General features: G+C 36.9%; 1 protein-coding gene across 14 annotated transcripts in view; it reads left to right on the top strand.

The window, feature by feature from the left end:
- Nucleotides 1–27,646, top strand: part of EHBP1 (EH domain binding protein 1) — a 326,529-nt gene that overhangs the window by 132,953 nt on the left and 165,930 nt on the right. For all 14 annotated transcript variants that reach the window (XM_059659691.1, XM_059659690.1, XM_059659693.1 and 11 more), the window contains 3 exons: nt 78–200; nt 2,588–2,828; nt 15,228–15,417. In XM_059659691.1, the coding sequence (XP_059515674.1) occupies nt 78–200; nt 2,588–2,828; nt 15,228–15,417 (554 nt within the window). The remainder of the gene's footprint in view (nt 1–77; nt 201–2,587; nt 2,829–15,227; nt 15,418–27,646) is intronic.

The following is a 27,646-nucleotide window of genomic DNA, read 5'->3' as shown; positions in this document are numbered from 1 at the left end:
AATTCAAAAATTTCATGAATGATTGAAATTATGCTTTACTGTAACCATAGTGAACTAACACATATGTTTATTTTCAGAGCTTATCAACAAACTTAACTTTTTGGATGAAGCAGAAAAGGATTTGGCCACTGTGAATTTAAATCCATTTGGTGATCCTGATGTAACAGGATTAAATCCATTTGAAGATCCTGACTCAGAAGGTAACAAGTTTTTTTTCTGTACTTTTAGAGTCTTTATATAGTCAAATTCTCTTGAATGGTAATGGCAGGAAGACTCATAAAGTAATTTTTGTCCCTAATGATAATGTTATTGTGTTCAGTACCACTTGCAGGTGATCGGCAATTCTGGGTAGCTTCAATTGAATTTTTAAAGAAAAAAGAAAGTCTTACATAGACATGTACTTGGGGAATTTATTTATTTATTTCTAATTTTTAAAATATATTTTTATTGGTTTCTGAGAGAGAGAGAGAGAGAGAGAGAGAGAGAGAGAGAGAGAGAGAGAGAAAGAGAAAGAGAATATGAGAATGAGAGAATGAATCATTGATGGGCTGCTTCCTACATGCCCCCTACTGGGGACTGAGCCCCCAACCTTACATGTGCCCTGGCTTCCTGGTTTATGAGTCAGTGCTCATCCACTGAGCCACACCTGCTGGGGGGAAGGGGCTTATTTTTAAATGTCTGTTAATTTGATCAAATAGTAAAGCTCTGTTGTTAGAGATAACATTGTTCTGTCTCTTACTGGAAAAATTATAAGGTTTCCTAAAGCAGATACTCAAGAGTTCCCTTAAAAGACAAATTTCTTATAAACAGGAGTAGAAAATAGGAGTAGCTATTGCCTGTTTTTCTTATTTTGTGCTGATTTTTAAAATTCTAGAGTATGAACAAGTATTTTACCTAGCTGGCATATGGTAAAGTTTCGTTAGTTTAGCAGCCTGACCAAAGTAAGGTCAAGTTGTGGCACATACTGATATTGATGTGGTGGGGTGGCTTCTCCCTCTAGACAACTCCTCCACCCTCATTCGCAGAGAGTTTGAGGAATCCCTCTACCTCCTACTCCATGTCTCTGGCTGAGAATTAGTCAGTGGTTACAGTAAGTTGTGCATGTGAATAAAGGAGCAGAAAGAAGACTGAAACCACTGTTGTCATACATACAGCATAATTGGGAGTAATAAACCCAGGTATTTTTTCTGGGTCTTTTTTCTTATCAAGTAGTTTTGATCTCTTAAAGCCTAGCAAAGAGCTGTTGAAGCAGTGAGACTTCTGTTTAATTAAACTCTGTTTTCTCAAAGTAAATGTAAGAATGACTAATCACTATTTGCATCTTTTAGACTGCTCTTAGGAAATCTTCCTGAGCTGTAAAGAATTTTGCTGCCACTAGTCATGGTGAAAATGAGGTTTTAACTTCAGGATTCACTCTGTTAGAGCAATATTATTTAATAATCCACTCTTTTCCTTTACTTTCTCCCTTCTTATCAGATTCTAAACTAGTAAGTTTAAATTAATTGTATTTTATTTTGTGAGCTAGTTATATTAAGAACATATTTTAAATCTTAAAAGTTACAATAAATCTTAGAGGTGATCTATTTCAGCTGCGTACTTTCATAGATTAGGAAGCTGAGGCCCAGGGGAATTAAGTGATTTGAACAAGAACTCTAGGTAAATGGAGATGGAGTTAGAGCTAAGATTCCTAATCAAGGGTCTTCTTTCGACTATACAGCTTCTCCTTGATTATTATATACATCTGAGTATATCGAATTTTAAAAATATTAACAAGATATTTTGAGACATCAGTATTTGAGCTTTCCATTTCAAAATAGAATAAGTTCTAAATATATGTACGCCTATTTTCTGAGGAATAGAAAGGAATAGCAGATATCATGTGATACCATATTTCTATATAGGAGAGGTTAGCCAGCCTGACTCAGAATCTTTACTCATGTTGATAGAGCTAAGAAAAAATGTGACAACTAGTATTTCTCTTTAAATATACATCTCTTTCTAGAATTAATGTTATGGATTAAAAACTTGCTACTTGCAGTAAAAAAAAAAAAAGTATTTGGGGAAGATAAAAATGTGTTACAGTTGTTAAGATGGTGTATTATTATTTGCTTTTACAGCTTCAGTTTTCTTATATTCATGATATTCTGTGCTTCAGTTCCCTAAGTGGTTTTTGCTTGTATAACTAACCAAAGACCATTTCAAAATTTAATCCATTTTATGGTCTTTTAAAAGCAGAAACTTATTATGTATCAGTTTGAGATGGCAAGCTAGTTTATGGAAATAAAATAGGCAATAATAAAATATTATTCCTTTAAGAAAGTTAAAATTTCCAAAATTGTCATTTATATAATATTATTAGAGACTTCAAAGGCATTCCAAAGATGACATTTTGGGGTTTACCATTCCTGGAAAAGTAGACAAAGATCTTAGATATTACACCTTCTGAATCTAGCCCCTCCAAAATGTGCTAGTACTTTGCCTCTTTCAGTTCCATTCAATATTGAGTATTTTTGAAAGCATTAAAAATGTGAGAAAATGTCAGATAGAATTAATTGGACTTAATTCATCTGTTGCTATTGTTTTATAGAACCAACCACTGAAACAGTATCACCTAAAAAACCAGAAGAATCTTTTTATAATAACAGCTATAATCTCTTCAAAGAGATGCAAACTCCACAGTATTTAAACCCATTTGGTGAACCAGAAACCTTTGAAACTATAAAGGATTCTCCTCCCCAATCAACAAAAAGAAAAAATATAAGACCTGTGGACATGAGCAAGTACCTCTATGCTGATAGTTCTAAAACTGAAGAAGAGGAGTTGGATGAGTAAGTACATTTCATTTTGCTATCATCATAGGTCAGGCTTTATATTAACTATAGGTAGGGATCCTTTGTAATATACCTTTAGATGGGTAAAATGAGATCTGGTGCAATGTTAACATACACTTTACAAGTTAGTATCTATCTCATCCCCATCTGAAATTTTATAATCTTGACCATTAATCTCCCACCCTCTTCCATATGCTTGTATACGCTAAACTAACAAATGAGGGAATATGTTCTTGGAATCTCTGGTTAGAATTTCTATAGTGTCTTCCCATAAGAACTGTTATAAATGGCACTTGAGTATTTTTAATTGCTTACTGTATGCATTATGCTTCAATTATGTTATGGAAACCAACTAATCATTTATGATATTGATTTGATCAGAAGGCTTATCCAAATGCCAAACAATGAGATCATAACATTTATAAATTAGGAATTGTCAATTGTGTTACTATTCTTACCCAAATGTGAGGTTGATTGACCACAAGCTCAGTATAAATAGTCAATGTGATTAGGGATACCATTTTACGCAAATGTAGGTAGGCATAAAGAGAGAAGTGAATTTTCATTGTGTTCTGAGGTTATACAGTGTATTTATTACTTGTGTGACTACAGACCGTGGCCCTGAGTTTGTTAAAAAGCAACAAGCAAAACTTCTACTTGCGGCCATGTTAAAAAGAAGCTCTTCAGGCAGGAGGAAAATGACACTACTTAGAGATTTGGATCTACACAAGGAGATGGAGAGCACAAGAAATGGCTAAAATAGTATTATATATAAAATACTTATCTTTTAAAAATTCCCTTAAAATATAACTGGCTTTGAAGTTTAAATAATTTATTCTGTGTTTTTTTTATTGCTTATTTTAGAAAGAAGGAAGGAGGGAGTGGGGAAGGGAGAGAAACATCAACTCTGGAGAGTGAGTCTGCAACCTGGGCATGTGCCCTGACTGGGAATCAAACCGGCAACCTTTTGGTGCATGGGACAATGCTTAACCAACTGAGCCACACTGGCTAGGGCTATATTCTGTGTTTTATAACATGTATAGAAATTGACAATCTTAAACATTCACAGTTATCATAATTTAGCATAAAGGCTGAGAGTGGGAAATTGAAGAGTCCTGTTTTAAGCTTCGTCAACATGTTACTTGAAGATGTACTTTTCTTTATAGAGAACATCATTGTTTATGTACAATAACATAAGGACTCTTCAAAAAGTTTACCAGAACTAAAAAGTAAATTTGGCAATGTTACAGGATACAAGATCAACATATAAATTTAATTATATTTTTCTATAGTAACAATTATCAGAAATAGAAAAACTTTAAACACCATATACAAAAGCATAAAATAAAGCCCTCAGGGATAAATTTGAAGAAAGATGTGCAATAACCATATGTTGAAAGCAACAAAACATTGCTGAGAGCAATTAAAGAAGAGAAATCAGCCGTAACCGGTTTAGCTGAGCGGATAGAGCATCGGACTGCGGACTGAAGGGTCCCAGGTTCGATTCTGGTCAAGGGCACATGCCTGGATTGTGGGCTCCATCCCCAGTGGGGGCGTGCAGGAGGCAGCCAATGATTCTCTCCCAACATTGAGGTTTCTATCTCTCCCTTTCCCTTCCTCTCTGAAATCAATAAAATATATTTTTTTAAAAAAAGAGGAGAAATCAAATGGACAGAAATGCTATTGGACATGGACTCAAATTGATCTATACATTCTGTGCTATCCCAATCAAAGTTTTGACATACTTTTTTAAAATAATAATTAAGCTAATCCTAAAATATATATGGAAATTCAAAGGACCTAGAATAGTCAGAAAAATTTAGAAAAAGAACAAAGTTGGAGGACTTATACTACCCGATTTTAAGACTTATTAACCAAGACATTGTGGTATTGTATTCAAAGTAGAAATATAGGTGAAAGGAAGAGAATAAGAAAGTCTAGAAATAAGGCCATACGTAAATATTGTCAATTGATTTTTGACAAAGCTAGCAAGGGAAACTGGTTAAGAAATGATAATCTTTACAACAGATGTTGCTAGAACAAGTAGATTTCCATATCTTGCTCCCACTTTCCCCCCACACAAAATAAGTACACCCCTTATTGCATACAGTATACAAAATTTAACTAAAAATAGGTTATACAACTAAAATTAAGAACTAAAACGTTGGAACTTCTAGGAGAAAGCATAGGAGAAAAATCTTAATTGACTTTGACTTAGGTAAAATGTTTTAAATAGGATTCAAAAAGCACAAAAAAATCAGGAAAAATTGTTAATTTAGACACTATCAAAATTAAAAACTTATGCTCTTTTTTTTAAAAAAAAAAAGCAGGAAAATGAAAAGGCATGTCATAGTTTGGCAGAAATTCTTTGTAAAGCAAAAGACTTCTATCAAGAATATGTGAAGAATTTTTTTAGCCCAATAATAAGACAAACTTTTTTTAAATAGGGGAAAGATTTGAACAGAAATTTCACAAAAGAAAATATAAGAATGCCGATGTACATACAGAAAGATGCTCAACACCTTAGTCATCAAGGAAATGCAAATTAAAACCAAATAAGACACTACAACACACCCACTTGAATTGCTAAAATTTAAGAGACTGACTTTGTCAAATAGTGTCAAGGATGTGGAGTCACTGGAACTCTCTCAAAGAACTCTGAGTTCTAAATGATAGAACCATTTTATTTTATTTTTAATTAAATTTATTGGGGCTAACAATCTATATATATAAAAAGCCAGTGTCTGTGACGACCAAACGACCGGTCACCATGAGGTGCCATTGACCACCTCTCAGTCCCTCCCCACGGGCCCGCAAGTGGGGCGAGGTGGGACTGGGGACTGGCAAGTGGGCCGAACAGCTGACCTCTTGGTCCCTGCCCCCGTCTGTGATGGATCAGCAATGGTGAACGGGGGAATCTGGGTGGGTGGCGAGAGGACCGGGCTGGCTGTCAGGCCGTTGGGATCACCAGCTCATCCCCGGCTGCTCGGGGGCTCAGGCCTGCGGGAAAGCAGGCGCCAGCGACTTCGCCTCCATGAGCGTGCGCCAGGCCAGCTGCTGATGGAACACACTGCCCGCTCGGGGCCTCACGCCGGGGCGGGTAGGTCACGGGCGCGCCCTGCAGCTTCCATCAGTGCCTCAAGCCCCAGCAGCGGTGGCAGAGGCAGCTCCCATGTGACCGGCTCCCAGCGGGCAGCACATTCCTACAGTGGCTGGCCCAGTGCATGCACATGGAAGTGAAGTCGCCGGTGCCCGCTTTCCCGCAGGCCTGAGCCCCCAGCAGCTGGGGATGAGCTGGTGATCCCAATGGCTTGACAGCCCTGCAGCAGAGGTGGTGTTCAGCCTGGGGACTGGTGAACGGGCAGAAGATGGAGGCTAGGCCTAGGGACCCTACCTGCATGATTTTGTGCGCTGGGCCTCTAGTGGTTAATAAAATTACATAGGATTCAAGTGTACAATTCTGTAATACATCATCTGTATATTGCATTGTGTGTATACTGTCCAAAGTCAGATCTCCTTCCATCACCATATATTTGACTCCTTTTACCTTTTACTATCACCTTGCATCCCCCTTCCCTTTTGGGAACCACCATACTGTCCTCTGAGTTTTTGTTTGTTTGTCTTGCTTGTTCATTTATTGTTTTCATTTTTATATTTTACATATGAGTGAAATCATATGTTTCTTAACTTTTCCTGTCTGAATTATTTCGCTAGTATGACATTCTCAAGATCTATCCATGTTGTTGCAAATGACAGTATTTCATCTTTTCTTACGACTGCGTAGTATTCTGTTGAATGTGTGCACCATTTTTCCTTTATCCAGTCATCTATCAAAGGACATTTTAGTGTGATTTGACTGTTTTAGAAAACAGTTTTGGCAGTTTCTTAAATTAAACTTATACCCATCATTTGATGCAGCCATTCCATTTCTAGGTACTAGTCACTCAAAAGGAATGAAAGTATATGTCCACAAAAAGATTTGTACATGAACATTTTAACACCTTTATTTATCACAATAGCAAAATATGGGGATAACTCAAATGTCCATCAGGAGGCAAATGGGTAAACAAATTGTGTATACCCTATAATGGAATACTTACTACTCAGTACTAAAGAAGAAATAAATGATTTTTCTGAATTTTAATTTTTAATTACAGTTGACATTCAATATTATTTTATATTAGTTTCATGCATACAGCATAGTTAGACAGTTATATCATTAACGAAGTGATCCCCCCAATAATTCTAGTACCCTCTTGGCACCATACATAGTTATCACAGTACTATTGACTATATTCCTTATGTTATACTTGATATCCAATGACTATTTTGTAACTCCAATTTGTATTTGTATTTCTTTTTTATTTTTTTATTTTATTGATTTTTACAGAGAGGAAGGGAGAGAGAAAGAGAGTTAGAAACATCGATGAGAGAGAAACATCGATCAGCCGCCTCCTGCACATCTCCTACTGGGGATGTGCCCGCAACCCAGGTACATGCCCTTGACCGGAATCGAACCTAGGACCTTTCAGTCCACAGGCTGATGCTCTATCCGCTGAGCCAAACCGGTTTCAGCTGTATTTGTACTTCTTAATCTCTTTACCTTATTCACCCAACTCCCTTCTCATCTGGAAACCCTCAGTTTATTATCTGTATCAATGAGTCTTGGTTTTGTTTTGTTTATTTTTTTATTCTCTAAATTCCACATATAGGTGAAATCATGGTATTTGTCTTTTTCTGTCTGACTTATTTCACTTAGCACAATACCCTCTAGGTCAGGGGTCCTCAAACTACAGCCCGCGGGCCACATGCAAGTACAAATATTGTATTTGTTCCCGTTTTGTTTTTTTACTTCAAAATAAGATATGTGCAGTGTGCATAGGAATTTGTTCATAGTTTTTTTTTAAACTATAATCCGACCCTCCAACAGTTTGAGGTACAGTGAACTGGCCCCCTGTTTAAAAAGTTTGAGGACCCCTGCTCTAGGTCCATCCACACTGTGGTAAAGGGCAAAATTTTATTCTTTTTTGTGGCCAAGTAATATTCCATTGTATATATGTAACACCACTTTTTCTATCCGTCTATTGATGGGTACTTTGCTATGATAAATACCACTGCAATGAATGTAGGTAGGGGTGATAAATTCTTTCTAATTAGTGTTTTTGATTTCTTCGGTTATATATCCAGAAGTGGAATTGCTGGGTCAAAGGGCAGTTCCATTTTTAATTTTTTGAGTACCCTCCATACTGTTTTCCACAATGGCTGCACCAATCTGCATTCCATCCAACAGTGGACAAAGTTCTCTTTTCTCCACATCCTCACCAACACTTTGTGTAGGTTGATTTATTGATGATAGCCATTCTGATGGGTATAAGGTGATATCTCATTGTGGTTTCAATTTGCATTTCTCTGATGATTAATGATGTTGAGCATCTTTTCATATGTCTATTGGCCATCTGTATGTCTTCTTTGGAGAAGTGTCTTTTCAAGTCCTCTGCCCATTTTTAAATTAGAATGCTTATTTTTTTGGTGTTGAGTTATATGAGTTCTTTATGTTTTAGATATTTATCCCTTATTGGATGTATCATTGGTGAGTGTCTTTTATCATTTAATATGTTGCCCTTTGTTGATGGTGTCCTTTGCTGTGCTTTGTTGATGGCAAAAACTTTTTAGTTTGATGTAGTCCCATTTATTTTTTTCCCCTTGCCTGAAGACATATATCAGGAAAAAATATTACAAAGAGAAATGTCAGGGGTTTTACTGCCTATATTTTCTTCTAGGAGTTTTATGGTTTCAAGTCTTACATTTAAGTCTTTAAATTAATTTTGAGTTTATTTTTGTATGTTGTATCAGAGGTGGTCTAGTTTCATTTTTTTGCATGTATCTGTCATATTTTCCCAACACCATTTATTGAACAGACTGTCTTTACCCCATTGTATATTCTTACCTCCTATGTCATAGATTAATTGACCATATAGGCATGGGTTTATTTCTGGGCTCCCTATTCTTTTTCATTGATCTGTGTGTCTGTTTTATGCCAGTACCACACTGTTTTGATTACTATGACCTTGTAGTGTAGTTTGATATCAGGTAGTGTGATCCTTCCAGCTTTGTTCTTTTTTTCTCCAGATTGTGGTGGCTATTCAGAGTCTTGTAGTTCCATAAAAGTGTTTGGGATTATTCTAGTTCTCTGAAAAATGCTGTTGGTATTTTGATAAGGATTGCACTGAACCTGTAGATTGCTTTATATAGGATGGACTTTTTAGTGATGTTAATTCTTCCTATCCATGAGCATATTACATGTTTCTATTTATTTGTAAGGAAGAAACAAACTATGGATATGTGTAGCTACATTGATGAATCTAAGAGGAATGAAGAACACCAGAAATGTCAAATATAATAATATATATAAAGTACTTTTCTTATGTTTTAAAATCCCTTTAAAATGTAATTGACATTAAGGTTTAAGTAATAATCTGTGTTTTATAGTGTGTAGAAGTAAAATGTCCTGAAACTACATCAAATGAACAGTGATTGGGCAAAGGTACTGTTTGAATTAGAAAAGAGATGATTTAAAGTAGCTATAATAACCAAACTCAAATATTTAAAAGACTTGTTTGGTGAATGAGGTAGTTGTTTTCTATTGCTCTGGAACTGCATTTCTCAACCCTTTTCCATTTTACAACAGGTGGCTAATGACTCTCACATATGTTTTATGCTTCCATATGCATGGCTAGGTTTTGATAAAACTTCTAATGTCCTATAAATATGTAGAATTACATCATAACTAATTTCAAAATGAGGTTGAGGTTTCAATACTAATTAATAACTATACAGTGATTGAAAAAGTTGGCTCAACTCTTGCTAAAGTTATTATATTTGTTTTCTTTGAAATAGCTAATGTATGATCAAAATAAAATTTCTCATGGGTGGTGTAGCTGCTGAGTAATAGCCACACACCTAGAATATTTGAATGTCAATGCAAACTTTAAGTACAAGCATTCAATCGTTCCAAGATGCCTGGGTATTACCCAACACACACACCCTGCTCTCTTCTATTAACAAATTAAAGAGACATCTAATGTTTGCTTAAACTTTTAAAATGTCTTAATAAAAACTAAAATCAGAATGACTGGGTGTTTCCTTTTGACCATTCTTTTATCACATGAAAGTCACAGTCTTTACAAATTTCCCATGAATAAAGAACATTCTAAATTGCTCAATCATCTGAGGTTACCAGAGAGAGCCAATAAACACTCCTTCCTGCTTTTTTTGTAGGAATATACACACAGATTCTTAAGATTCATATGTAAAGATCTCATCAGCTAAAGTGAGAATATAGGAAGACTCTGTATTACTTTCTTCTTCAGTATTTCTCATCTTTTCCCCCCAAGAATTTGTAGGTATAACTTCAGTAGCAGAAATATCCCAAAATTTGTTTACTACAATAATAAACTTATGTATGACCTTTCAAATCAAGTGAAAAGTCTGACTCATCTTTCCTTACCAAACTCTTTCTGTATCTGACCTAAAACTATCACAGATAAATAGTGCTGAGTCCTTTGATGTATAAATAATCTTCAGAACCTAGCATATCCATCAGCACCAAGAGAAAGTATAGACCCTTCAGTGCTTTTAGTGAATGCCCTTTACACTTAGCAACCACGTGGATTACTTAGTTTCCTCATATTTGGGGGTTAGTTCAGCCATTCTAGTTTATGTGGCAAAAATGAAAATAGATAAAGCAATAATTTTTTTAAGCATTTTTGAAGTGATTTTTGTGTCCAGCATGAATCATTTCTGGTATAGTGTGTCAGTATTTCAAGAAAAATTGTCATTGAATTTTATTCAGATATGCTACACACTCATTTTAATAAATTTGGATTGTTTTTCCAAAGAAACAGAAATTTTCAAAGTGACAGGAAAAGACTATAGTTTTTGCTATACCCTTGCTTCATATTTTTTTTGAGGATGTTTATTAATCCTATTTCTAATAAACTTATAGTTTTTCTTATATAATTTTTTTCTGGGTGAATTATTTTCTAAACAATGAGTAATGTCATTTAAAACTATCCTGTCTAATTTTCCACCTAATATAACTGATGCATTTTTAATTCATAATGAGTTAATGATATAACTAATCTATTATGCAAGTATACAGTACAAGGATAAAAGTAATTCTTTTTATTTAGAGTGATGCAGGAAGCCCTGAAATAGATTATTCAAATCCTAGATGATCAACAGAATGTGAAAATTATGCTAATTCCTTAAATAATTTTTTCTTACTAAAAATATTGTTTAAATATTTGTAAATACTTTAATCAGCAGTTATGTAACTTGTTATTATAAAGAATGGAGCAGTTTCACAATCATATATAATATATATTATTCTTATTCACTTTTTATGGTACTTTTATTGAGATATATGTTACATAACGTAAAATTCCACATTTTAAAGAATATACTTCAGTGATTTTTAGTTTATTCACTGTGTTATGAAACCATCACAATTATGTAATTCCAGAATATTTTCATCACTACAAAAAAGGAATTCCATACCTATTAGTAATTAGTCCCAATTTCTCCCTTCCTCCATCTCCTGAAAACCACTAAATCTACTTTCTTTCCATATGGATTTGACTATTCTGGACACTTCATATAAATGTAAACATATCCTATTCATTCTTCAAGAGTAGGAAATTCAGTTTTATTCAGGAATCTCTGATTTACAAGGAGGTTCACTCAAAATCCTTAGCAGCTTCTTGTCCTTTTTCTCATTTAGTACATAACCAGTGGTGGTGCCTAGCACACTGTTCATTAACAGGTGGATCATAAGTGTATAGAGATACTGACTCCCTTAGTTCTCCTAATGGTCATGCATATTCCAGGGCAGTTGGAGGCCCTGGTAACTCCATTTTCCAGCAGCTTCCTATGTTTCCTCTAGCATGTCATACAGATTTTATTTTTCACTAAATGGCATCGTTAAAACAGATTGAGAAGCATGGCTCTAGTTGTTTTGAGAAAAATGTCCATTTGATTATGTTTCTAGTAATATGAGCCTCAGGAGCCAACTTTGGAAATCAGTCTATCTGAGCTTCTTTTCTACAAATAATACAAATATTCAAGTGGTTAGAGGGAGACCTACGTGGTTAGAAGCAAGCAGAGAGACATGAATAAAAAAGACAATATTTAGAAATCTTTGTGTATATACTAGATATTTTATAAAAGTTGCGTGCAACTGAGTATTGTAAATTCAGTTAGAATTGCCTATTTTAAGGAATTTTTTTCTAAACACAAATCCTTTTGTAATGTAAAAATCTATCCTCTAAGACTTCTGAGTTTTTCTTAAAACTAGCCAATTTTACATAACCAATTAATAATGATAATTATTGTAGTAGCTATCATCTTACAAACTGCTATGGAAATTTGTTCCAAAGAGATTTAACAGGGAATAATTTTTTAAACTATCACCCAAATAATTCACATAACTGAATTAACTGTTAGATTGAAGTGGATTTGTTCAGTTCTAAAACATCAATTGTTAAATAATAAGTTTGGGGGAGTGGAGAGTATTTTTCTTTTCTAAGTTTAGGAATTTAAAATAAATTTTTGTTTTTATCCCATTTCTTTATATTTACCTCTCTTTGAACTACTTTTAGAGTTTGAAAAATAGCTATATTAGACTATAGATAAAATTAGTAGGACAAATAAGATTGTTGTAAGGATTAACTAGGTTAATACATGTACAACACTTAAAGCAGTACCTACCATGGTGTAAGCACCTTTTAAATGTTAATAATGTTATTGGGAAGCCTTCCATTCCAGACTGGTTGTGATAACCTTTTACCTGTTTTCAGAGGGAAAGTTCAGCTTTTTAAAAACACCTAGTTATTTTAACATTGTTCCTTGCTTTGATTTCCCTAAGTTCTTCAGTAGGTGGTAAATATGGGATATAAATACTTCAAGCATATCTCAGTCACTAGGCAAGAATATTTTGGTCTGAAAAGCTAATTTTCAAATATATATCTATATACCTACTTCCTGTTCTTTTTCTCTTGAATGTATAGACGTAAAAAGAGGAAGAAAAGGGAATAGGTTTCTATGTAGATGTCAACTCCATTCAATTAAAACCAGCTATCCTGAGCAAAGTTGAGATTATGAGGCTGTCCTCCACCTCAGTGGGAAGGAGTCACATGATTCTAACTGCTGCTCTGAGTACAGAGTGAGAGTGACATTACAAATAGATTATATTTCCCATCTCTGATTTAGTATAGTTGGTAACCAAAGTCTCATGTGACTGTAGATATAAGTACTTGGACAGGGATGTAGATAAAATTGGTTTTGGTTCTAAGTGAGTCTTTTGGTTCTAACTGAGTGTGGTACTGTTGTAGTTCAAATAACATGCAGAATTGAAACACAGGGCTATCACCCATACAGGCCTTATATGACTTAGATGGAATTCCCTTGGTATAATCACTGTGTTTGGTTGGCCTGGTGCTTAGATTTTTAGACTCAGAAATTCTGTTGTTTCTATGCACGTAGGATATTAGACTCGAGGGGACTGACTGTTATTGAAAAAAAAATTCAACAAACTAAAAAATAAGAACCAGAAAAACAGTTTATTATTGTGTAATAGAGAAACTCATCATATATACCAGATAGTTGTGTTTATGAATAACTATGAGAAAGGGAGTTAAGGAAGATTTTTCTTCCTGGGCCTAGACTCTAGTCTAGATAGAGGTGGGGATGGGGTGGGGGCAAGGAATCTTCCCTGAGAAGTTATAAGCCCAGGCCCACTCTCATGTAGATTTGATATATTGACAGAATTGTCTGGGAACCTCCAAGCCAAGAAAGTAACATATAAAGTGCCTCCTAAAGTACTTGGCAATGCAAGAACATCAACACATAAAACACTCTGAAGAGAGCCACTCCCAGCTCAGATTACAAAGTATTTCCTCAAATTAAGCTCTGAACTCAAAATCTAGAATTACAAAACAAACAGGGAAATAGTTGACTAAGAGAAAGAGGAGACAAAAGAAACATCAGGATTATATATATAAGAACTTCAAATAATAAATTTATCAGATAGACACTTAAAATAAATGTTTAAATTATTAATGACTCAAATCTCAGTACCTGAGGTATTATACACACAGTCATATGAAGAAATAAGCTTATTGAAGTTAAAAATTCATGAAATTATATTATATTAGACACAGATGAAGAGAGAAAAAGTTAACTTGATTATAGATGTTAAGGGGTTATCCAGAATGTAGCACAGGAAGAACAAAAATTTGTAAAAATATGAAGGAGAGAGATAGTTCAATATATCTAATAAGATTTTCTAAAGAGGAGAATAGAAAAAATAAGAGGCTACCAAAGAGATAATGGCTATCATTTTTCATAAATAAGGCAGCACATGACTCTTCAGACTCAGGAAATATAAAGAGTCTGAAACAGGAAGATTTTTAAAAAATCACACCTGGACATAGCATGTAAAACTGCTCAAAACCAGAAATAAAGAGAAAATGTTAACAGCAAGAGGGAAAAGATGACTTACAAAAGAACAATAATAAGCTGATAGTGGGTTAATATTTTTTAAATGCTGAGGTGATTTAAATGACAATTAGAATTCTCTACCCAGTTAATCTATCTCTGAGTTTATCATTTCAGGTTGAAATAAAGACATTTTTAACTCTTAGGAGAATTTACTACTAATAGAACCTCACTGAATAAACTTGTAAAAGATGTTCCCTAGTAAGAAAGGAATTTAATACAGAGAAGCGGATAAAATACAAGGGGGAAAAATGTTTGGTGTGGGGAGTATAAAAAAACAAATCATTATTTCCACATCTAATGTATTTTTCCTTGGGTGTGGATTATATGTAGGATTTACTATTATTAAAAACATTTCCCTAAGGGTCTAGATCAGCGGTTCTCAACCTGTGGGTCTCGACCCCTTTGGTGGTTGAATGACCCTTTCACAGGGGTCGCCTAAGACCATCCTGCATATCAGATATTTACATTACGATTCATAACAGTAGCAACATTACAGTTATGAAGTAGCAATGAAAATAATTTTATGGTTGGGTCACAACATGAGGAACTGTATTTAAAGGACTAGAAGGTTGAGAACCACTGGTCTAGATGTAATAAGAGCTGAGTTCACCTTGAGTTACAAAAAATTAAAAAATACTTTTTAGAAGTGAAACATTAATGCTTAACAAAACACAAGATTAACAGTGACTGTTTCTAAACTGTAGTATCAGAAGCTTGAGGTTTTTTTTCTTACTATTTTCAATATTTTCTAGTTTTATAAATGAACATATTTATTATTTTAGTTAGATATAAAATACTTCTAAAGAGACATTTAACAGTAATTCTTCTTTCATTTAGATCAAATCCTTTTTATGAACCTAAACCAACACCTCCTCCAAATAATTTGATAAATCCAATTCAAGAACTGGAAAGTGAAAAGAGAGTGAAAAGAAAAGCCCCAGCCCCACCAGTCATCTCACCAAAGATGGGAGGAGTAAACGAAAATACAGTTGTTTCTGCAGGAAAAGATCTCTCCACTTCTCCTAAGGTAGGGGTTTGTTCTTAGTAAAACATGTGACATTTGTGCTTTTCTCCATGCAATTAAATTAAAATTAAGAAAAGTCATTGTTAGCTATTTTTGATGATTTAAAAGTAAACTCCAACTAAGTTCGTTATACTGAAACAGGATTGTCTGGGAACCTATATGGGAAACTATATGTTTATAGTATAACTAGAGGCCCAGTGCATGAAATTTGTGCACGGGTGTGGGGGGGGCATGTCCCTCAGCCTGGCCTGTGCCCTCTCGCAATCCAGGACCCCTTGGGGGATGTCCGCCTGCCGGCTTAGGCCCGCTCCCCATAAGCTAGCAGTCGGACATCTCTCTCGCAGTCCGGGACCCCTCGTTCCTTACCGCCTGCCTGCTCACTGCTCCTTACTGCTCGCCTCACTGCTCCTTAGCACTTCCCGCCACCGCTGCTGCACTCACCGGCCATGTGCCTGGCTTCTGGCTGAGTGGCGCTACCCTGTGGGGGCACACTGACCACCAGGGGCAGCTCCTGCGTTGAACATCTGCCCCCTGGTGGTCAGTGCTCATCATAGCAACCGGTTGTTCTGGTTGTTCCGCCGTAGGGTTGTTTAGGCTTTTATTATATAAAAGGTACTCCCTCCCTTCCCCCAGCTGCCCGCTGCCACCACTGCCAGCTAGAGCCTGCATCCCTTCCTCTGGCTGGCCCTGCCCCCTGGTCAAACTCCCAGACGAACTCCAGGTCAAGGGGACAATTTGCATACTACGCTTTTATTATATAGGATGGATTTGATAGTTTGGGTTAAGTTTCGTTTTTTAAAAGCTATTTTGAAATCAGAGGCATTACAAGTATGTGGTTTGTAATTTAAACAAAGGATACCTAACACCTCTAGCTACGTGTGAAGGATAGCTTACACTGATTCAGAAGGAGTAGAAGTCATCCTTTGAGAAATACCTTGGAAAGATTAAGGCTCAGTGCATAGAAAAGCTTTGTTGAAGAATTTCAATAGTGTCACTTTGATATATGTCAACTTATAATTTTGGCTTTATTGTCACTATTTTTAAAGTAAATTTTAATGCATAATAACTGTGGAAAGTTAACAGTATTAGAACAAAGTCTGAAGCTTTTAAATGGTTTGTTTGCAAATAGTATGATAGATTCCATATGTATGGTAGAAATGTTGGATTTAGCAAGTGTTTTGGGGATAAATAGCTTGCTCATCTACTCATGGGTGTTTTGGTGTTGTTTTTGTTACCATATTACATTATGTAATTCTCATGGGTAGTTAAGGGAAAAATAAGATGATCTCAAACTCAGAGAGATAAAGTAAAGGTCACAGGTCCCCCAGCCAGGATTGGAACAGGCATTTTTATTAATTGTGTGATGTCTGGGTTCTACTCCTCATGAGATACCTAGGCTGCTGCTTTTCTCGAGGGCATCAGAGTTTTCTCTTGGATTTTTTTTTTTTTTACTTTATTCAGTGGCTTTCATTAAATGCCAGTGGCTTTCATCAAATGAGATAGCTTGTTTGCCTGTATTTTCTTTTAATTAAATCTTTACTGTTCAGATTATTACAGTTGTCCCTCTTTTCCCCCCCATAGCTCCCCTCCACCCGGTTCCCAACCCACCCTCCACCCTCACCCCCCCCCCCCACTGTCCTCATCCATAGGTGCACGATTTTTGTCCAGTCTCTTCCCGCATCCCCCACACCTTCCCCCCCCCCCCAAGAATAGTCAGTCCACTCCCTTTCTGTGTCCCTGATTCTGTTATAATCACCAGTTTATTCTGTTCATCAGATTATTTATTCACTTGATTTTTAGATTCACTTGTTGATAGATGTGTATTTGTTGTTCATAATTTGTATCTTTACCTTTTTCTTCTTCTTCCTCTTCTTAAAGGATACCTTTCAGCATTTCATATAATACTGGTTTGGTGGTGATGAACTCCTTTAGCTTTTCCTTATCTGTGAAGCTCTTTATCTGACCTTCAATTCTGAATGATAGCTTTGCTGGATAAAGTAATCTTGGTTGTAGGTTCTTGGCATTCATCACTTTGAATATTTCTTGCCACTCCCTTCTGGCCTGCAAAGTTTCTGTTGAGAAATCAGCTGACAGTCGTATGGGTACTCCCTTGTAGGTAACTGACTGTCTTTCTCTTGCTGCTTTTAAGATTCTCTCTTTGTCTTTTGCTCTTGGCATTTTAATGATGATGTGTCTTGGTGTGGTCCTCTTTGGATTCCTTTTGTTTGGGGTTCTCTGCGCTTTCTGGACCTGTAAGTCTATTTCTTTCACCAGGTGGGGGAAGTTTTCTGTCATTATTTCTTCAAATAGGTTTTCAATATCTTGGTCTCTCTCATCTTCTGGCACCCCTATAATTCGGATGTTGGTACGCTTGAAGTTGTCCCAGAGGCTCCTTACACTATCTTCGTATTTTTGGATTCTTTTTTCATTTTGTTTATCCGGTTGGGTGTTTTGCTTCTTTGTATTTCAAATCTTTGACTTGATTCGTGTGATCCTCGTCTGCTGTTGGAACTCTGCATAATATCCTTTATTTCAGCCAGTGTATGCTTAATTTCTAGTTGGTCCTTTTTCATAACATCGAGGGTCTCACTAGATTTCTTGAGGGTCTCACTAAATTTATCGGCAGTCTCACCAGACTTTTTGAGGGTCTTACGAAATTTATTGGCGGTTTCTAGAAAGTTCTTGAAAAACCTTAAAAGTGTGGTTTTGAACTCTATATCCAGTAGTTTGCTTTCCTCCATTTCTGTCATTTGTATTCTGTTTCTTTGTCTCCGCATTTTTTATGCTTCCCTGTGTTGATAGAGTGGCTTTCTGTGCTAGGTGTTCTATAGGTCCCAGTGACTCAGCCTCCCCAATTACCTGAGGTGGACACTCTTGGTGCACCCCTTTGTGGGCTTTGTGCACAGTCTTGTTGTAGTTAAGCCTTGATTGTTGTAGGTATCATTGGGAGGAATTGACCTCCAGGCCAATTGGCTGTGAGAATCAGCTGTGTCTACAGTGGGAGAACTTCTGTGCTGAAGACACCCTTATGAAGGCAAGGCTTGCTTCAGTGGGGCTTTGGTGCTCAGAGTCTGCTCCCTGAGTGTGTCCCTTATGGATCTGAGGAGTTGTAATCTGTCTCTTGGATCTCTAAGGAGGTGCTAATTTAGCCTCTGCCTGAGGCTACCCAGCAGGAGCTACGAAGAGATCTGCAGATTCCCCTTCCTTGTTTAGGGTTTGGAGGTGCCCCAATGAGGCCCAGCTGTGAAGCAATGCAAGCTGCTGTGGGGCCTTGGGCCTTCTCTTGGAAGTTCTGGGTCTCTCTGACCCAGCTGCAGTTTGTTTGGTAATTTTCAGGTTGCAAAGGGCCAGGGCATTCATATGCAAAAGCCTCTGCCACAGCTTGGGTGGGGTGGGGTCTCAGGGGATCAACAGGGTGGAGCAAGCAGCTATGGCTGATCATTAGCCCTGCCCTAAGAGGCCCTGCGTCTCAGTGTCCTGGTAATTGCTGCAAGCACCTCTGAGAGGAAGCTGCCCTCAAGTTCCGAGTTCTGCCCGCTGTCAGACAGTCCAGTTTCTCCCCGTATAAGTCTGGGTCCCCAGAGACTTCCCGGAACCCGAGTTCAGAGCAGTCGGGGGCTTGAGACTCTCTCCGATTCAAAAAAGACAGCCGCGTCCTCAGTTGCCAGCCTTGCCAGGTACGCCTCCGTACCTCTGCACTTTACTTCCGCACCTCCTCTGAGTCTCAGTGCTTTTCTCTTCCTTCTAGTTGTAGAATTTCCACTCAGCCAGCCTTCCTGTGGTTCTGGATGATTTCCGTTTTTTCTTTTAGTTGTATTTTTGAAGTTGTGGGAGGCAGCAATTTCTGGTGTTTACCTTGGGGAGATTGAGTTCACTGAGGTCGTTACTGTGCTATTCCAAAAGTCAGTCTCTAGATGTTTGTTTTTATATCAGATATATATATATATATATATATGTATATATATATATATATATATATATATATATATATATATATATATAATTTTTTTTCTTTTTCTTTTTCTTTTTTTTTTACCCTATAACTTTAAGGGGAGAAACTAGAACTAAATTGTGTCCTACAGTTGTCTAGGGCAGTGGTCGGCAAACTCATTAGTCAACAGAGCCAAATATCAACAGTACAACGATAGAAATTTCTTTTGAGAGTCAAATTTTTTAAACTTAAACTATATAGGTAGGTACATTCTTATTAACTTAATTAGGGTACTCCTAAAGCTTAGGAAGAGCCACACTCAAGGGCCAAAGAGCCGCATGTGGCTCATGAGTCACAGTTTGCCGACCACGGGTCTAGGGCAAGGGGTAGGTGTGGGGGACTCTACATGAAAGTAGCAAGTGGTGGAAGTGTAAAGCAAAGGAGATGGCCAAGTTCTGTACCCATGGTGGGGGAAGAAGAAGACCATAATAGGGATGCTAGTCAGAATCAAGAGCTAGTTAGGTCCTTTATCCAGTCGAATCATCAAGAGTACCTAAACCTATTACCCCGAATCTACTTCATGACCTACTTCCTGTCCCATCTTTTTTTGGAGTCCAATCAAGAGTTTGAAGCTAATCAAGAACTCCTAATCTCTTTGTAAGGAAGTGGAAAGGAACTTAATAGTGCCTATTGTGTGACAGACAATATTCTGTTACCTGTTTGATCCATAGAACAACCTGAGAAATAGATACCATTATCTTCTTTTTATATATGAGAAACTGAATCTTAGTTAAGTAACTAGTAGTGACAGTGCCAGGATTAAAGTTCAAGCCTTTTGAGTCTAAAACCCATACTTTTCCCACTGTACCAGTCTACCTCTAAAGAGGTATATCCAGTTCAAAATTGGAACTCTTAATACTTTTTTTCATAGAAACATTGTTATATATGGTGATTAAATTCTGTTGTAAATTCTATTTTTTACATTTTTTGAGGATAATGTTTTATTGCAGATACACCATGAAATAAGTCATGTTTATAAGAAAGGCTGAACATTTACTATCATGCTTCTCTTAGTAAATGCTTTTACTATCTGCTCAGACACAGATAGTAGAGACATAGTCATTCATGTTTTACTTCTGTTTTTGTTTGTTATACTAATAGAGGTTTTGGAGTAATAAGAGCATGCATCTTTTTTGTTGTTGTTCCCTTCCATACAAAATGCAAGATAACATTACCATAAAAAATGTTTATCTTTCATGAGAGGAAGTCACTCTTAGGTTTGATTGGGGATATTAAACTGTTTGGTGGTGACCTGGATTTTCATGAGGTGCCTTGGTATTCAGCACTAGAGACTAGGTATGGAGGCTTAACAGCAGGGTACTAAACCCCGTGTTCCACTTTTACAGCACAAATCCACATGCATTTATATATTGGAATTCATGTAAGATTTCATTTGGGGAAAAAATGAACCATTGCCAAACTGAAAAAAAGAAAAAGAAACTGGAAACTACGAACTATACAATTATGAATGAGATAAGGAAGAAGATAAGATTAATGGCATAATAACAATAATAAAAATGGTAAATGGCAGGTGAGAAGTATGAGGCTTATTTATCATAGATATATATATTCCTGTGTGTGTGTGTGTGTGTGTGTGTGTGTGTACACATATATTCTCACAGTAGACTGGAATATATTCCTGAAGACTTTGCAGTATTAAAGCATAGAGAAATAATTGACCATTTTGGCAACCTTGAGTCAACATAAAAGAATGGTACTATTTTGTGGTGGTTGTTATATTTTTGTTAATCCTCATGTGAAGGTACTTTTTTTCCATTGCATTTCAGAGAGAATGGAAAGGAGGAAGGGGAAGAGAGAGAGAGAACAACAACAAAAAAAACAGTGTGAGAGAGACACTAGCTGCCTCCCACGCTCTTGCCCCTACCAGGGTCAGGGAACAGACCCCCCAATCCAGGTACGAGCCCTTGACCCAGGATCGAATCTGCAACCCTTTGGTATGCAGGCAGATGGTCTAACCACTGAGTAGCACCAGCCATGGTGTATATGTTTTGTATATGGTATTCTATTTAGGAAAACAGGAAAGTGTGTTTTACATCAAAATATTTTTATTAAAATTATTAAACAGTTTTAATGCCTAAAAAGATATGCCTCCTGGCTAATTATTTTCCTTGTTTGTAAATTAAAAAGGAGACAATAATTCAAATACAGCTTTTGAAAAAATCAGACTAAAATTTTAGTCAAAGAATAAAAGGATATTACGCCACAATTTATTTGTTTTTTTAATCCTTACCCAAGGATAGTTTTTTCATTGATTTTTAGAGCGAGTGGAAGGGAGGGTGAGAGACAGAGAGAGAAACATCAATGTGAGAGAAACACATCAATTGGTTGCCTCCCACACATGCCGGGATCGAGCCTGCAACCAGGGTATGTGCTCTTGAGTGGAATCAAACCCAGGACCCTTCAATCTGCAGGCCAACGCTCTATCCACTGAGCCAAACCTGGTAGGGCCACAATTTTTTTGTATGGCAAAGCATCAAACTGCACTGAATGGCAACTGCCTACAGAGGCTGAAGAGCATCCTATATAATAAAAGCCTAATATGCTAAGTGTCCAGTTGTCCGGTTGTCCGTTCAATCAGTCAAAGCATAATATGCTAATGATATGCCAAAGCCATTCATCCGCTCATTATGATGTTCACTGACCACCATGGGGTAGGTCAGGGGTCCTCAAACTATGGCCCGCAGGCCACATGCAAATACAAATACTGTATTTGTTTCCGTTTTGTTTTTTTACTTCAAAATAAGATATGTGCAGTGTGCATAGGAATTTGTTCGTAGTTTTTTTTTAAACTATAGTCCGGCCCTCCAATGGTCTGAGGGACAGTGAACTGGCCCCCTGTTTAAAAAGTTTGAGGATCCCTGGGGTAGATAGTCAACTGGTCACTATGACGTGCACTGACTACCAGGGGGCAGATGCTCTGACTGGTAGGTTAGCTTGCTGCTGGGGTCTGCGTGATCGGGACTGAGCAAGACCAGCTGGACATGCCCTGGAACCCTCCTGCTGTCCCTCCCAAGCTGACCAGCCTCCTGTGTCCCTCTCCAGCCCCGATCGTGCACTGGTGGGGTCCCTCAGCCTGGCCTGCACCCTCTCCCAATCCTGGACCCCTCGGGGGATGTCGGAGAGCTGGTTTCAGCCTGATCCCGCAGGCCAGGTTGAGGGACCCCACTGGTCCATGAATTCGTGCACCGGGCCTCTAGTAATATATAAGCTGGATATGAGGATAAGTACACTAATGTATTTTAAGATCCCTAATTATTGAGAAGAAGGGTAAAGATTGCTCTTTAGACAGTGATTAGTTAAGTAAGCTTGTAATTTTTAGGGCAACAACTAAAAGGGTAGAAATATCAAACTAGAAGAGAAAATAGAGGAAAGATTTTTTAAATTAATAATTTGATAAAGGGGATAAATTCAATAAGAGGAGGGAAAAATAAACAGGAAGTGGTTGGAACAAATAGAAAACTTGAAATTGATAGACTTAAACTCAAATTATTAGTAATTATATTAAATCAAAATGGGCTAAGTGTTGCAGTTTAAGACAAATATCAATCTGGATTTTTAAAATATCTAGCTATACACATCTAAAAATAGATATCTGAAAGATTGAAATTAAAAGACTGAAAGAAGATTTACCATGAAAGCAACCCAAAGAAAATCAATGTAGCCATATTAATATCAAATATAGTGTTTTAAAACTTAAATGGATTACTAGATATAAAGCTGATTATCATATCATGATAGAAGATTCAGTTCACCAAGAAGATATAACTTTTTATTTTACATTCACCTAATAACATATTCTCAAAATATACATAGTTAACTTTGAAAGAACTACAAGGAGAAAAACATAATTTATATTATAGTGAGCAGTTATAGCACATCTCTATATAATTGATGGAATAGGCAGACTAAAAAAAAAAAATCAGTAAGATTTAAAGACTCAATTAACAATTTTGACCCCATAAAATATATTACACTATGCAACTGCAGAAGTCATTTATTTACAAAAAGTAACTATGTCTTAGGCTCTAAAGTAAGTATTTGATAAATTTCAGAGGGTTGAAATTATGTTTTCTGCCCATAGTGCAATTAATCTAGAAATCAACAACAAAACAATAACTAGAACAAACATATATATTTTAACACATTGTGCACCAGTAGTTTTATTGCTGGCTTTACCCAGTTGCCAGACAAGTTTCTTTCTATTGAATGAGTACAAAAAACTTTTTACAAAGTATCATACTTTAAAAAGATATTAGCTTGTAAGAACATGTAATAAATAACTTCAAAATGCAATGGGTATTTAATTTTAAGGCGTGCCTTTAACATTTATGTAAAACACTAATATGAAAACACGAGAATGCTCGTGTTCTGCCTGCAATGTGTTAAAATTAACATATATACTTTCAAGTAATGTATAGGTCAAAGAAGAAAATATAAACAAAAAATAAACTATAAATCTATTGAAAATTTTTTGTTTTACTACTTATGTTGGTGAGGAAGGTATTTATAATCAAGTTGAACTCGTGTGATCATTTCTATGAAGGTTTTATGTTTCCTTAAACTTTTTGCTTGGCACTGTGTGTGTTTTTTTTTTGTTTGTTTGTTTTTTAACATAAGTCCCATCTTGAAAAGCTTGAAGAACAAGGCTGACAGGTTTGAACTTGGAGATGAGTCTTGAAAGCAGTCACAGTACAATTGAGTTAATGGAGCAACTAAATATCATAAAATGGCTTAATATTCTTTTACTGTCTGTTTTCATGGCATTAAAACAAGAAGTTAAGACATATTTTTAGTGGTAATAGGCATTCTTTAACTGACTTATGTATAGAAGAGCCAACTACTGTGGGATGTGTAAATTCTTTAATACATAGATTAAGTGTTGTAATCTAAGGATTAATATATACGCTATATATTGGCACAACTAGTGCCATTATCATTGAGTGTGTGAGCATTTTCTTTGCAAACCTGTATGTAGTTAGATCAATTCATTAGGTCTTAAGTTTATAATTCGGGAATCTTTTTGTCCCTTTTAAAAAAACACTTTTACTAGCATTCAGCATAGTGCTGCAGAAAGGTGATTTTTAAAGCTAGATACAATAGTACTCTTATTGAGAAGCAAATCCAGTCATTGAAAATACATTGTGAATAAATTAATAATTCTTTGAGAATGTAAACATCACAGTATTACTTTACAATAAAATATATTTATGTTCTAGAATGAAATTCCACAGTTTGGGACCATTCTTATAACCAGAATGCCTTGTGAATCTCAAGAGATAATTGCTTATGTTTACTATATTATAATTTCTAATTCTGTGATGTCTCTGGATCTATTTCGTTCGTTAGTGTAGGTGGTGCACAGGCAGTGAGGGAAGAAGGAGGTGGGGAACCTGATCAGCCCTGATCATCGGCCAGGCCTAGGTACCCTACCCACGTATGAATTTCATGCAGTGGGCCTCTAGTCTATAATAATAAAAGCTTAATATGCTAATTAGACTGGACGTCCTTCCAGACGAAGCTGGGGCTGCGAGGGAAGCCTGGGTCCTGGGTGTTGGAGGGAAGCCGATGCCGGCAGCCAGGGGAAGGAAGGCCTACTCTTGCCCGAATTTCATGCATTGGGCCTCTACTAAGTATATAAGTTCTTTGGTTTATCTGTTCTTGTCCCCTCAACCCCACATCGAGGTATGTCGGTCTGTTCCATACCTCCATGCTTCAGGTCTTATTTTGTTGGTCAATTCATTTTGTTCATTAGATTCCACAAATAAGTGAGATCATGTGATATTTGTCTTTCTTAGATTGGCTTATTTCACTTAGCATAATATTCTCCAGATCCATCCATGCTATCCCAAAGGGTAAGAGATCCCTCTTTTTTACAGCATAATATTCCATTATGTAAATGTCCACAGCTTTTTTATCCATTCATTTACTGGTGTGCACTTGAGCTGTTTCCAGATATTAGCTATTATAAATAACTAGAGACCCAGTGCACAAAATTCATGCATGGGTGGGGTCCCTAGGCCTGGCTTGCGATGAGGGCCGATTAGGTTCCCCACCTCCCCACCTCCCTGCCTCCTCCTTCCCTTGCCACCCGCACACCACCACCGTGTGGTTCCCCCCTCCTCGCCTCCCCTGCTCCCTGTTCCCCCATCCCCCCCGACCCCCTCCTTCCCTTGTCACCCGCGTCCACCGCCACCCAATCCCAGCCCAGGGCCTGGCTGAGGGGAGGGACCGGGAGCTTGGCTGGCAGGCCCCAAATGGGCGATCGGGGCCTTTCGGTTGGGGGTGGGGCCAACCGCTATCGTGGTGGGCGGGCAGTGGGCCAATTGGGGCCTGTGGCCGTGGGAGGGGTAGGGGGAGGGACCTGAAAGGTTAAGCGCTGGCCCCTAGGAGGGAGCCTGTCCTTGGCCCCCCTGGGAAAGGGGCTGCATCCATCTCCATCTACCCCCAGTTCCCCATCCCAGCCCGAGGGGGCCTGCCAGCCGAGGGGAGGAACCGGGAGGTTGGCCAGCAGGCCCTGATCACCCAGTTGGGGCCTGGGAGCTGGGGGCAGCTCCTCCGTTGAGTGTCTGCCCCCCTTGTGGTCAGTGCGTGTCATAGCAACCGGTCGTTCCAGTCATTCCGTCATAACAGTTGCTTAGGCTTATATATATATATAGATGTTGTTGTGAACATAGGGGTGCATATATTCTTTCTGATTGGTGTTTTGAGGCTTTTAGGATATATTCCCATAAGTGGGATTGCTGGGTCAGATGGAAGTTCCATTTTTAATTTTTTGAGGAAACTCCATACTGTTTTCAGTGGCTGCACAACGTGTGTTATGGACAAGATTTCTTTTCCATGTTAAGCCATAGGAATAACAGTGGCCTTAATTGCTTGAAAATAATTGAGCATGGTTCTCCTTAAGTTGGCAGGCATCTTTTTTTAACTTGAACATAAGCTTTGGATGAGTAAGTATTCTCATATTTTAGTCATAGTGAGTTATGAGCATATTAAAAATAATTATCTTCACCTCATAAATCTTTAGTCAAGTTTATTTTAGTGCTTACTTTAATCTTTCTATTTATGTCTTCTAGTTTTGGTCAGGTATGTATGGATGGCAACAAATTATAGATTTGACCTATATTTAGCATAGAGAAAAAGGCCAGAGGCACAATGTATTATAGCTATGGTTCATAATCAGTGTTTATTAAGAGTTTTGAGACACAACCAAACCCATTTTGCTGCTTATTGTAATTGGAAACTTCTCTTTTAAGTTGAATCCAATAATTTAGTTTCATTGGCATATTTTGAGAATTTAAAGAATGAGAGATGCCATTCATTCTATGGAGGAGCAAGGGGGGAAAGGCTACTTTTGCCAAACACTGATGGTGATAATAGGGTTAGAGTAAATAGACCCTCTCAGTTAATTCATGCTGTCAAGGAAGCACAGTTAGTAATATGAACATTCAACAGTTGGTTAAAAAAAAAGAAATGGCAGTGTACTACCAAAAGTCAAGATCCTTATTATAATTATTATGATGTTTAGCAAACATTATAGTAACGCATATAACACTTCAGTGTTGGAGGCTTCAAGATTGGAGGCCTACTCTGAGACAGTGTGAGCATGTTAGTTACATGTTCAACAGTGTGCTTTGCATTACTCCTCCATTTGTTGAATTCAGGATGACCTTTTCATGAATAAAGTCAAATAGGATTAAGGCAGGAATTTTCAACAATGGAAAAGAGCAACAGATGTAGCCGACTTTGAACGTGGGAGGATTCTTGATACAATATTGCCTAGAGAGAGTGTCTGTAGTGGGGAGGGAGGAGCAGGGGAAGGAAAAAGAAAGGGCAAAGGAAAAAAGAAGTTTACAAAATATCAAAAATGTAGAAGAGGAGTAAAAATAGTCCAAAATACCTCTATAGGTTTTTTTGTAATTGTGATGGAATTATCTTGCAATTTTAAAATCACTATTCTTTAAACTGATTAATTTTTTCCTTTCATATTACAGAAATGTAGTATAATATATAACATACACTTTCAAAAATATGGATAGAAAAATGATATAGTTAGAAAATCAGAATTATTACTGAATGATATTCGTGAAGGCTCTTTCACCTTATTTATTTCATTTTGGGCTATAAACTGTGAATGTCGCACATAAATTATTGTATTAGGTTTCATACATAAAGTAACAAAAGATAAAACTCCAAAATAATCATTTGTATAGTGAGACCATA

The sequence above is a fragment of the Myotis daubentonii genome, chromosome 12, assembly GCF_963259705.1.
Source record: "Myotis daubentonii chromosome 12, mMyoDau2.1, whole genome shotgun sequence".
NCBI lineage: Eukaryota > Metazoa > Chordata > Mammalia > Chiroptera > Vespertilionidae > Myotis > Myotis daubentonii.
Note: the sequence above shows the minus strand (reverse complement) of the source record. Positions and strands in the feature narration are given on the sequence as shown.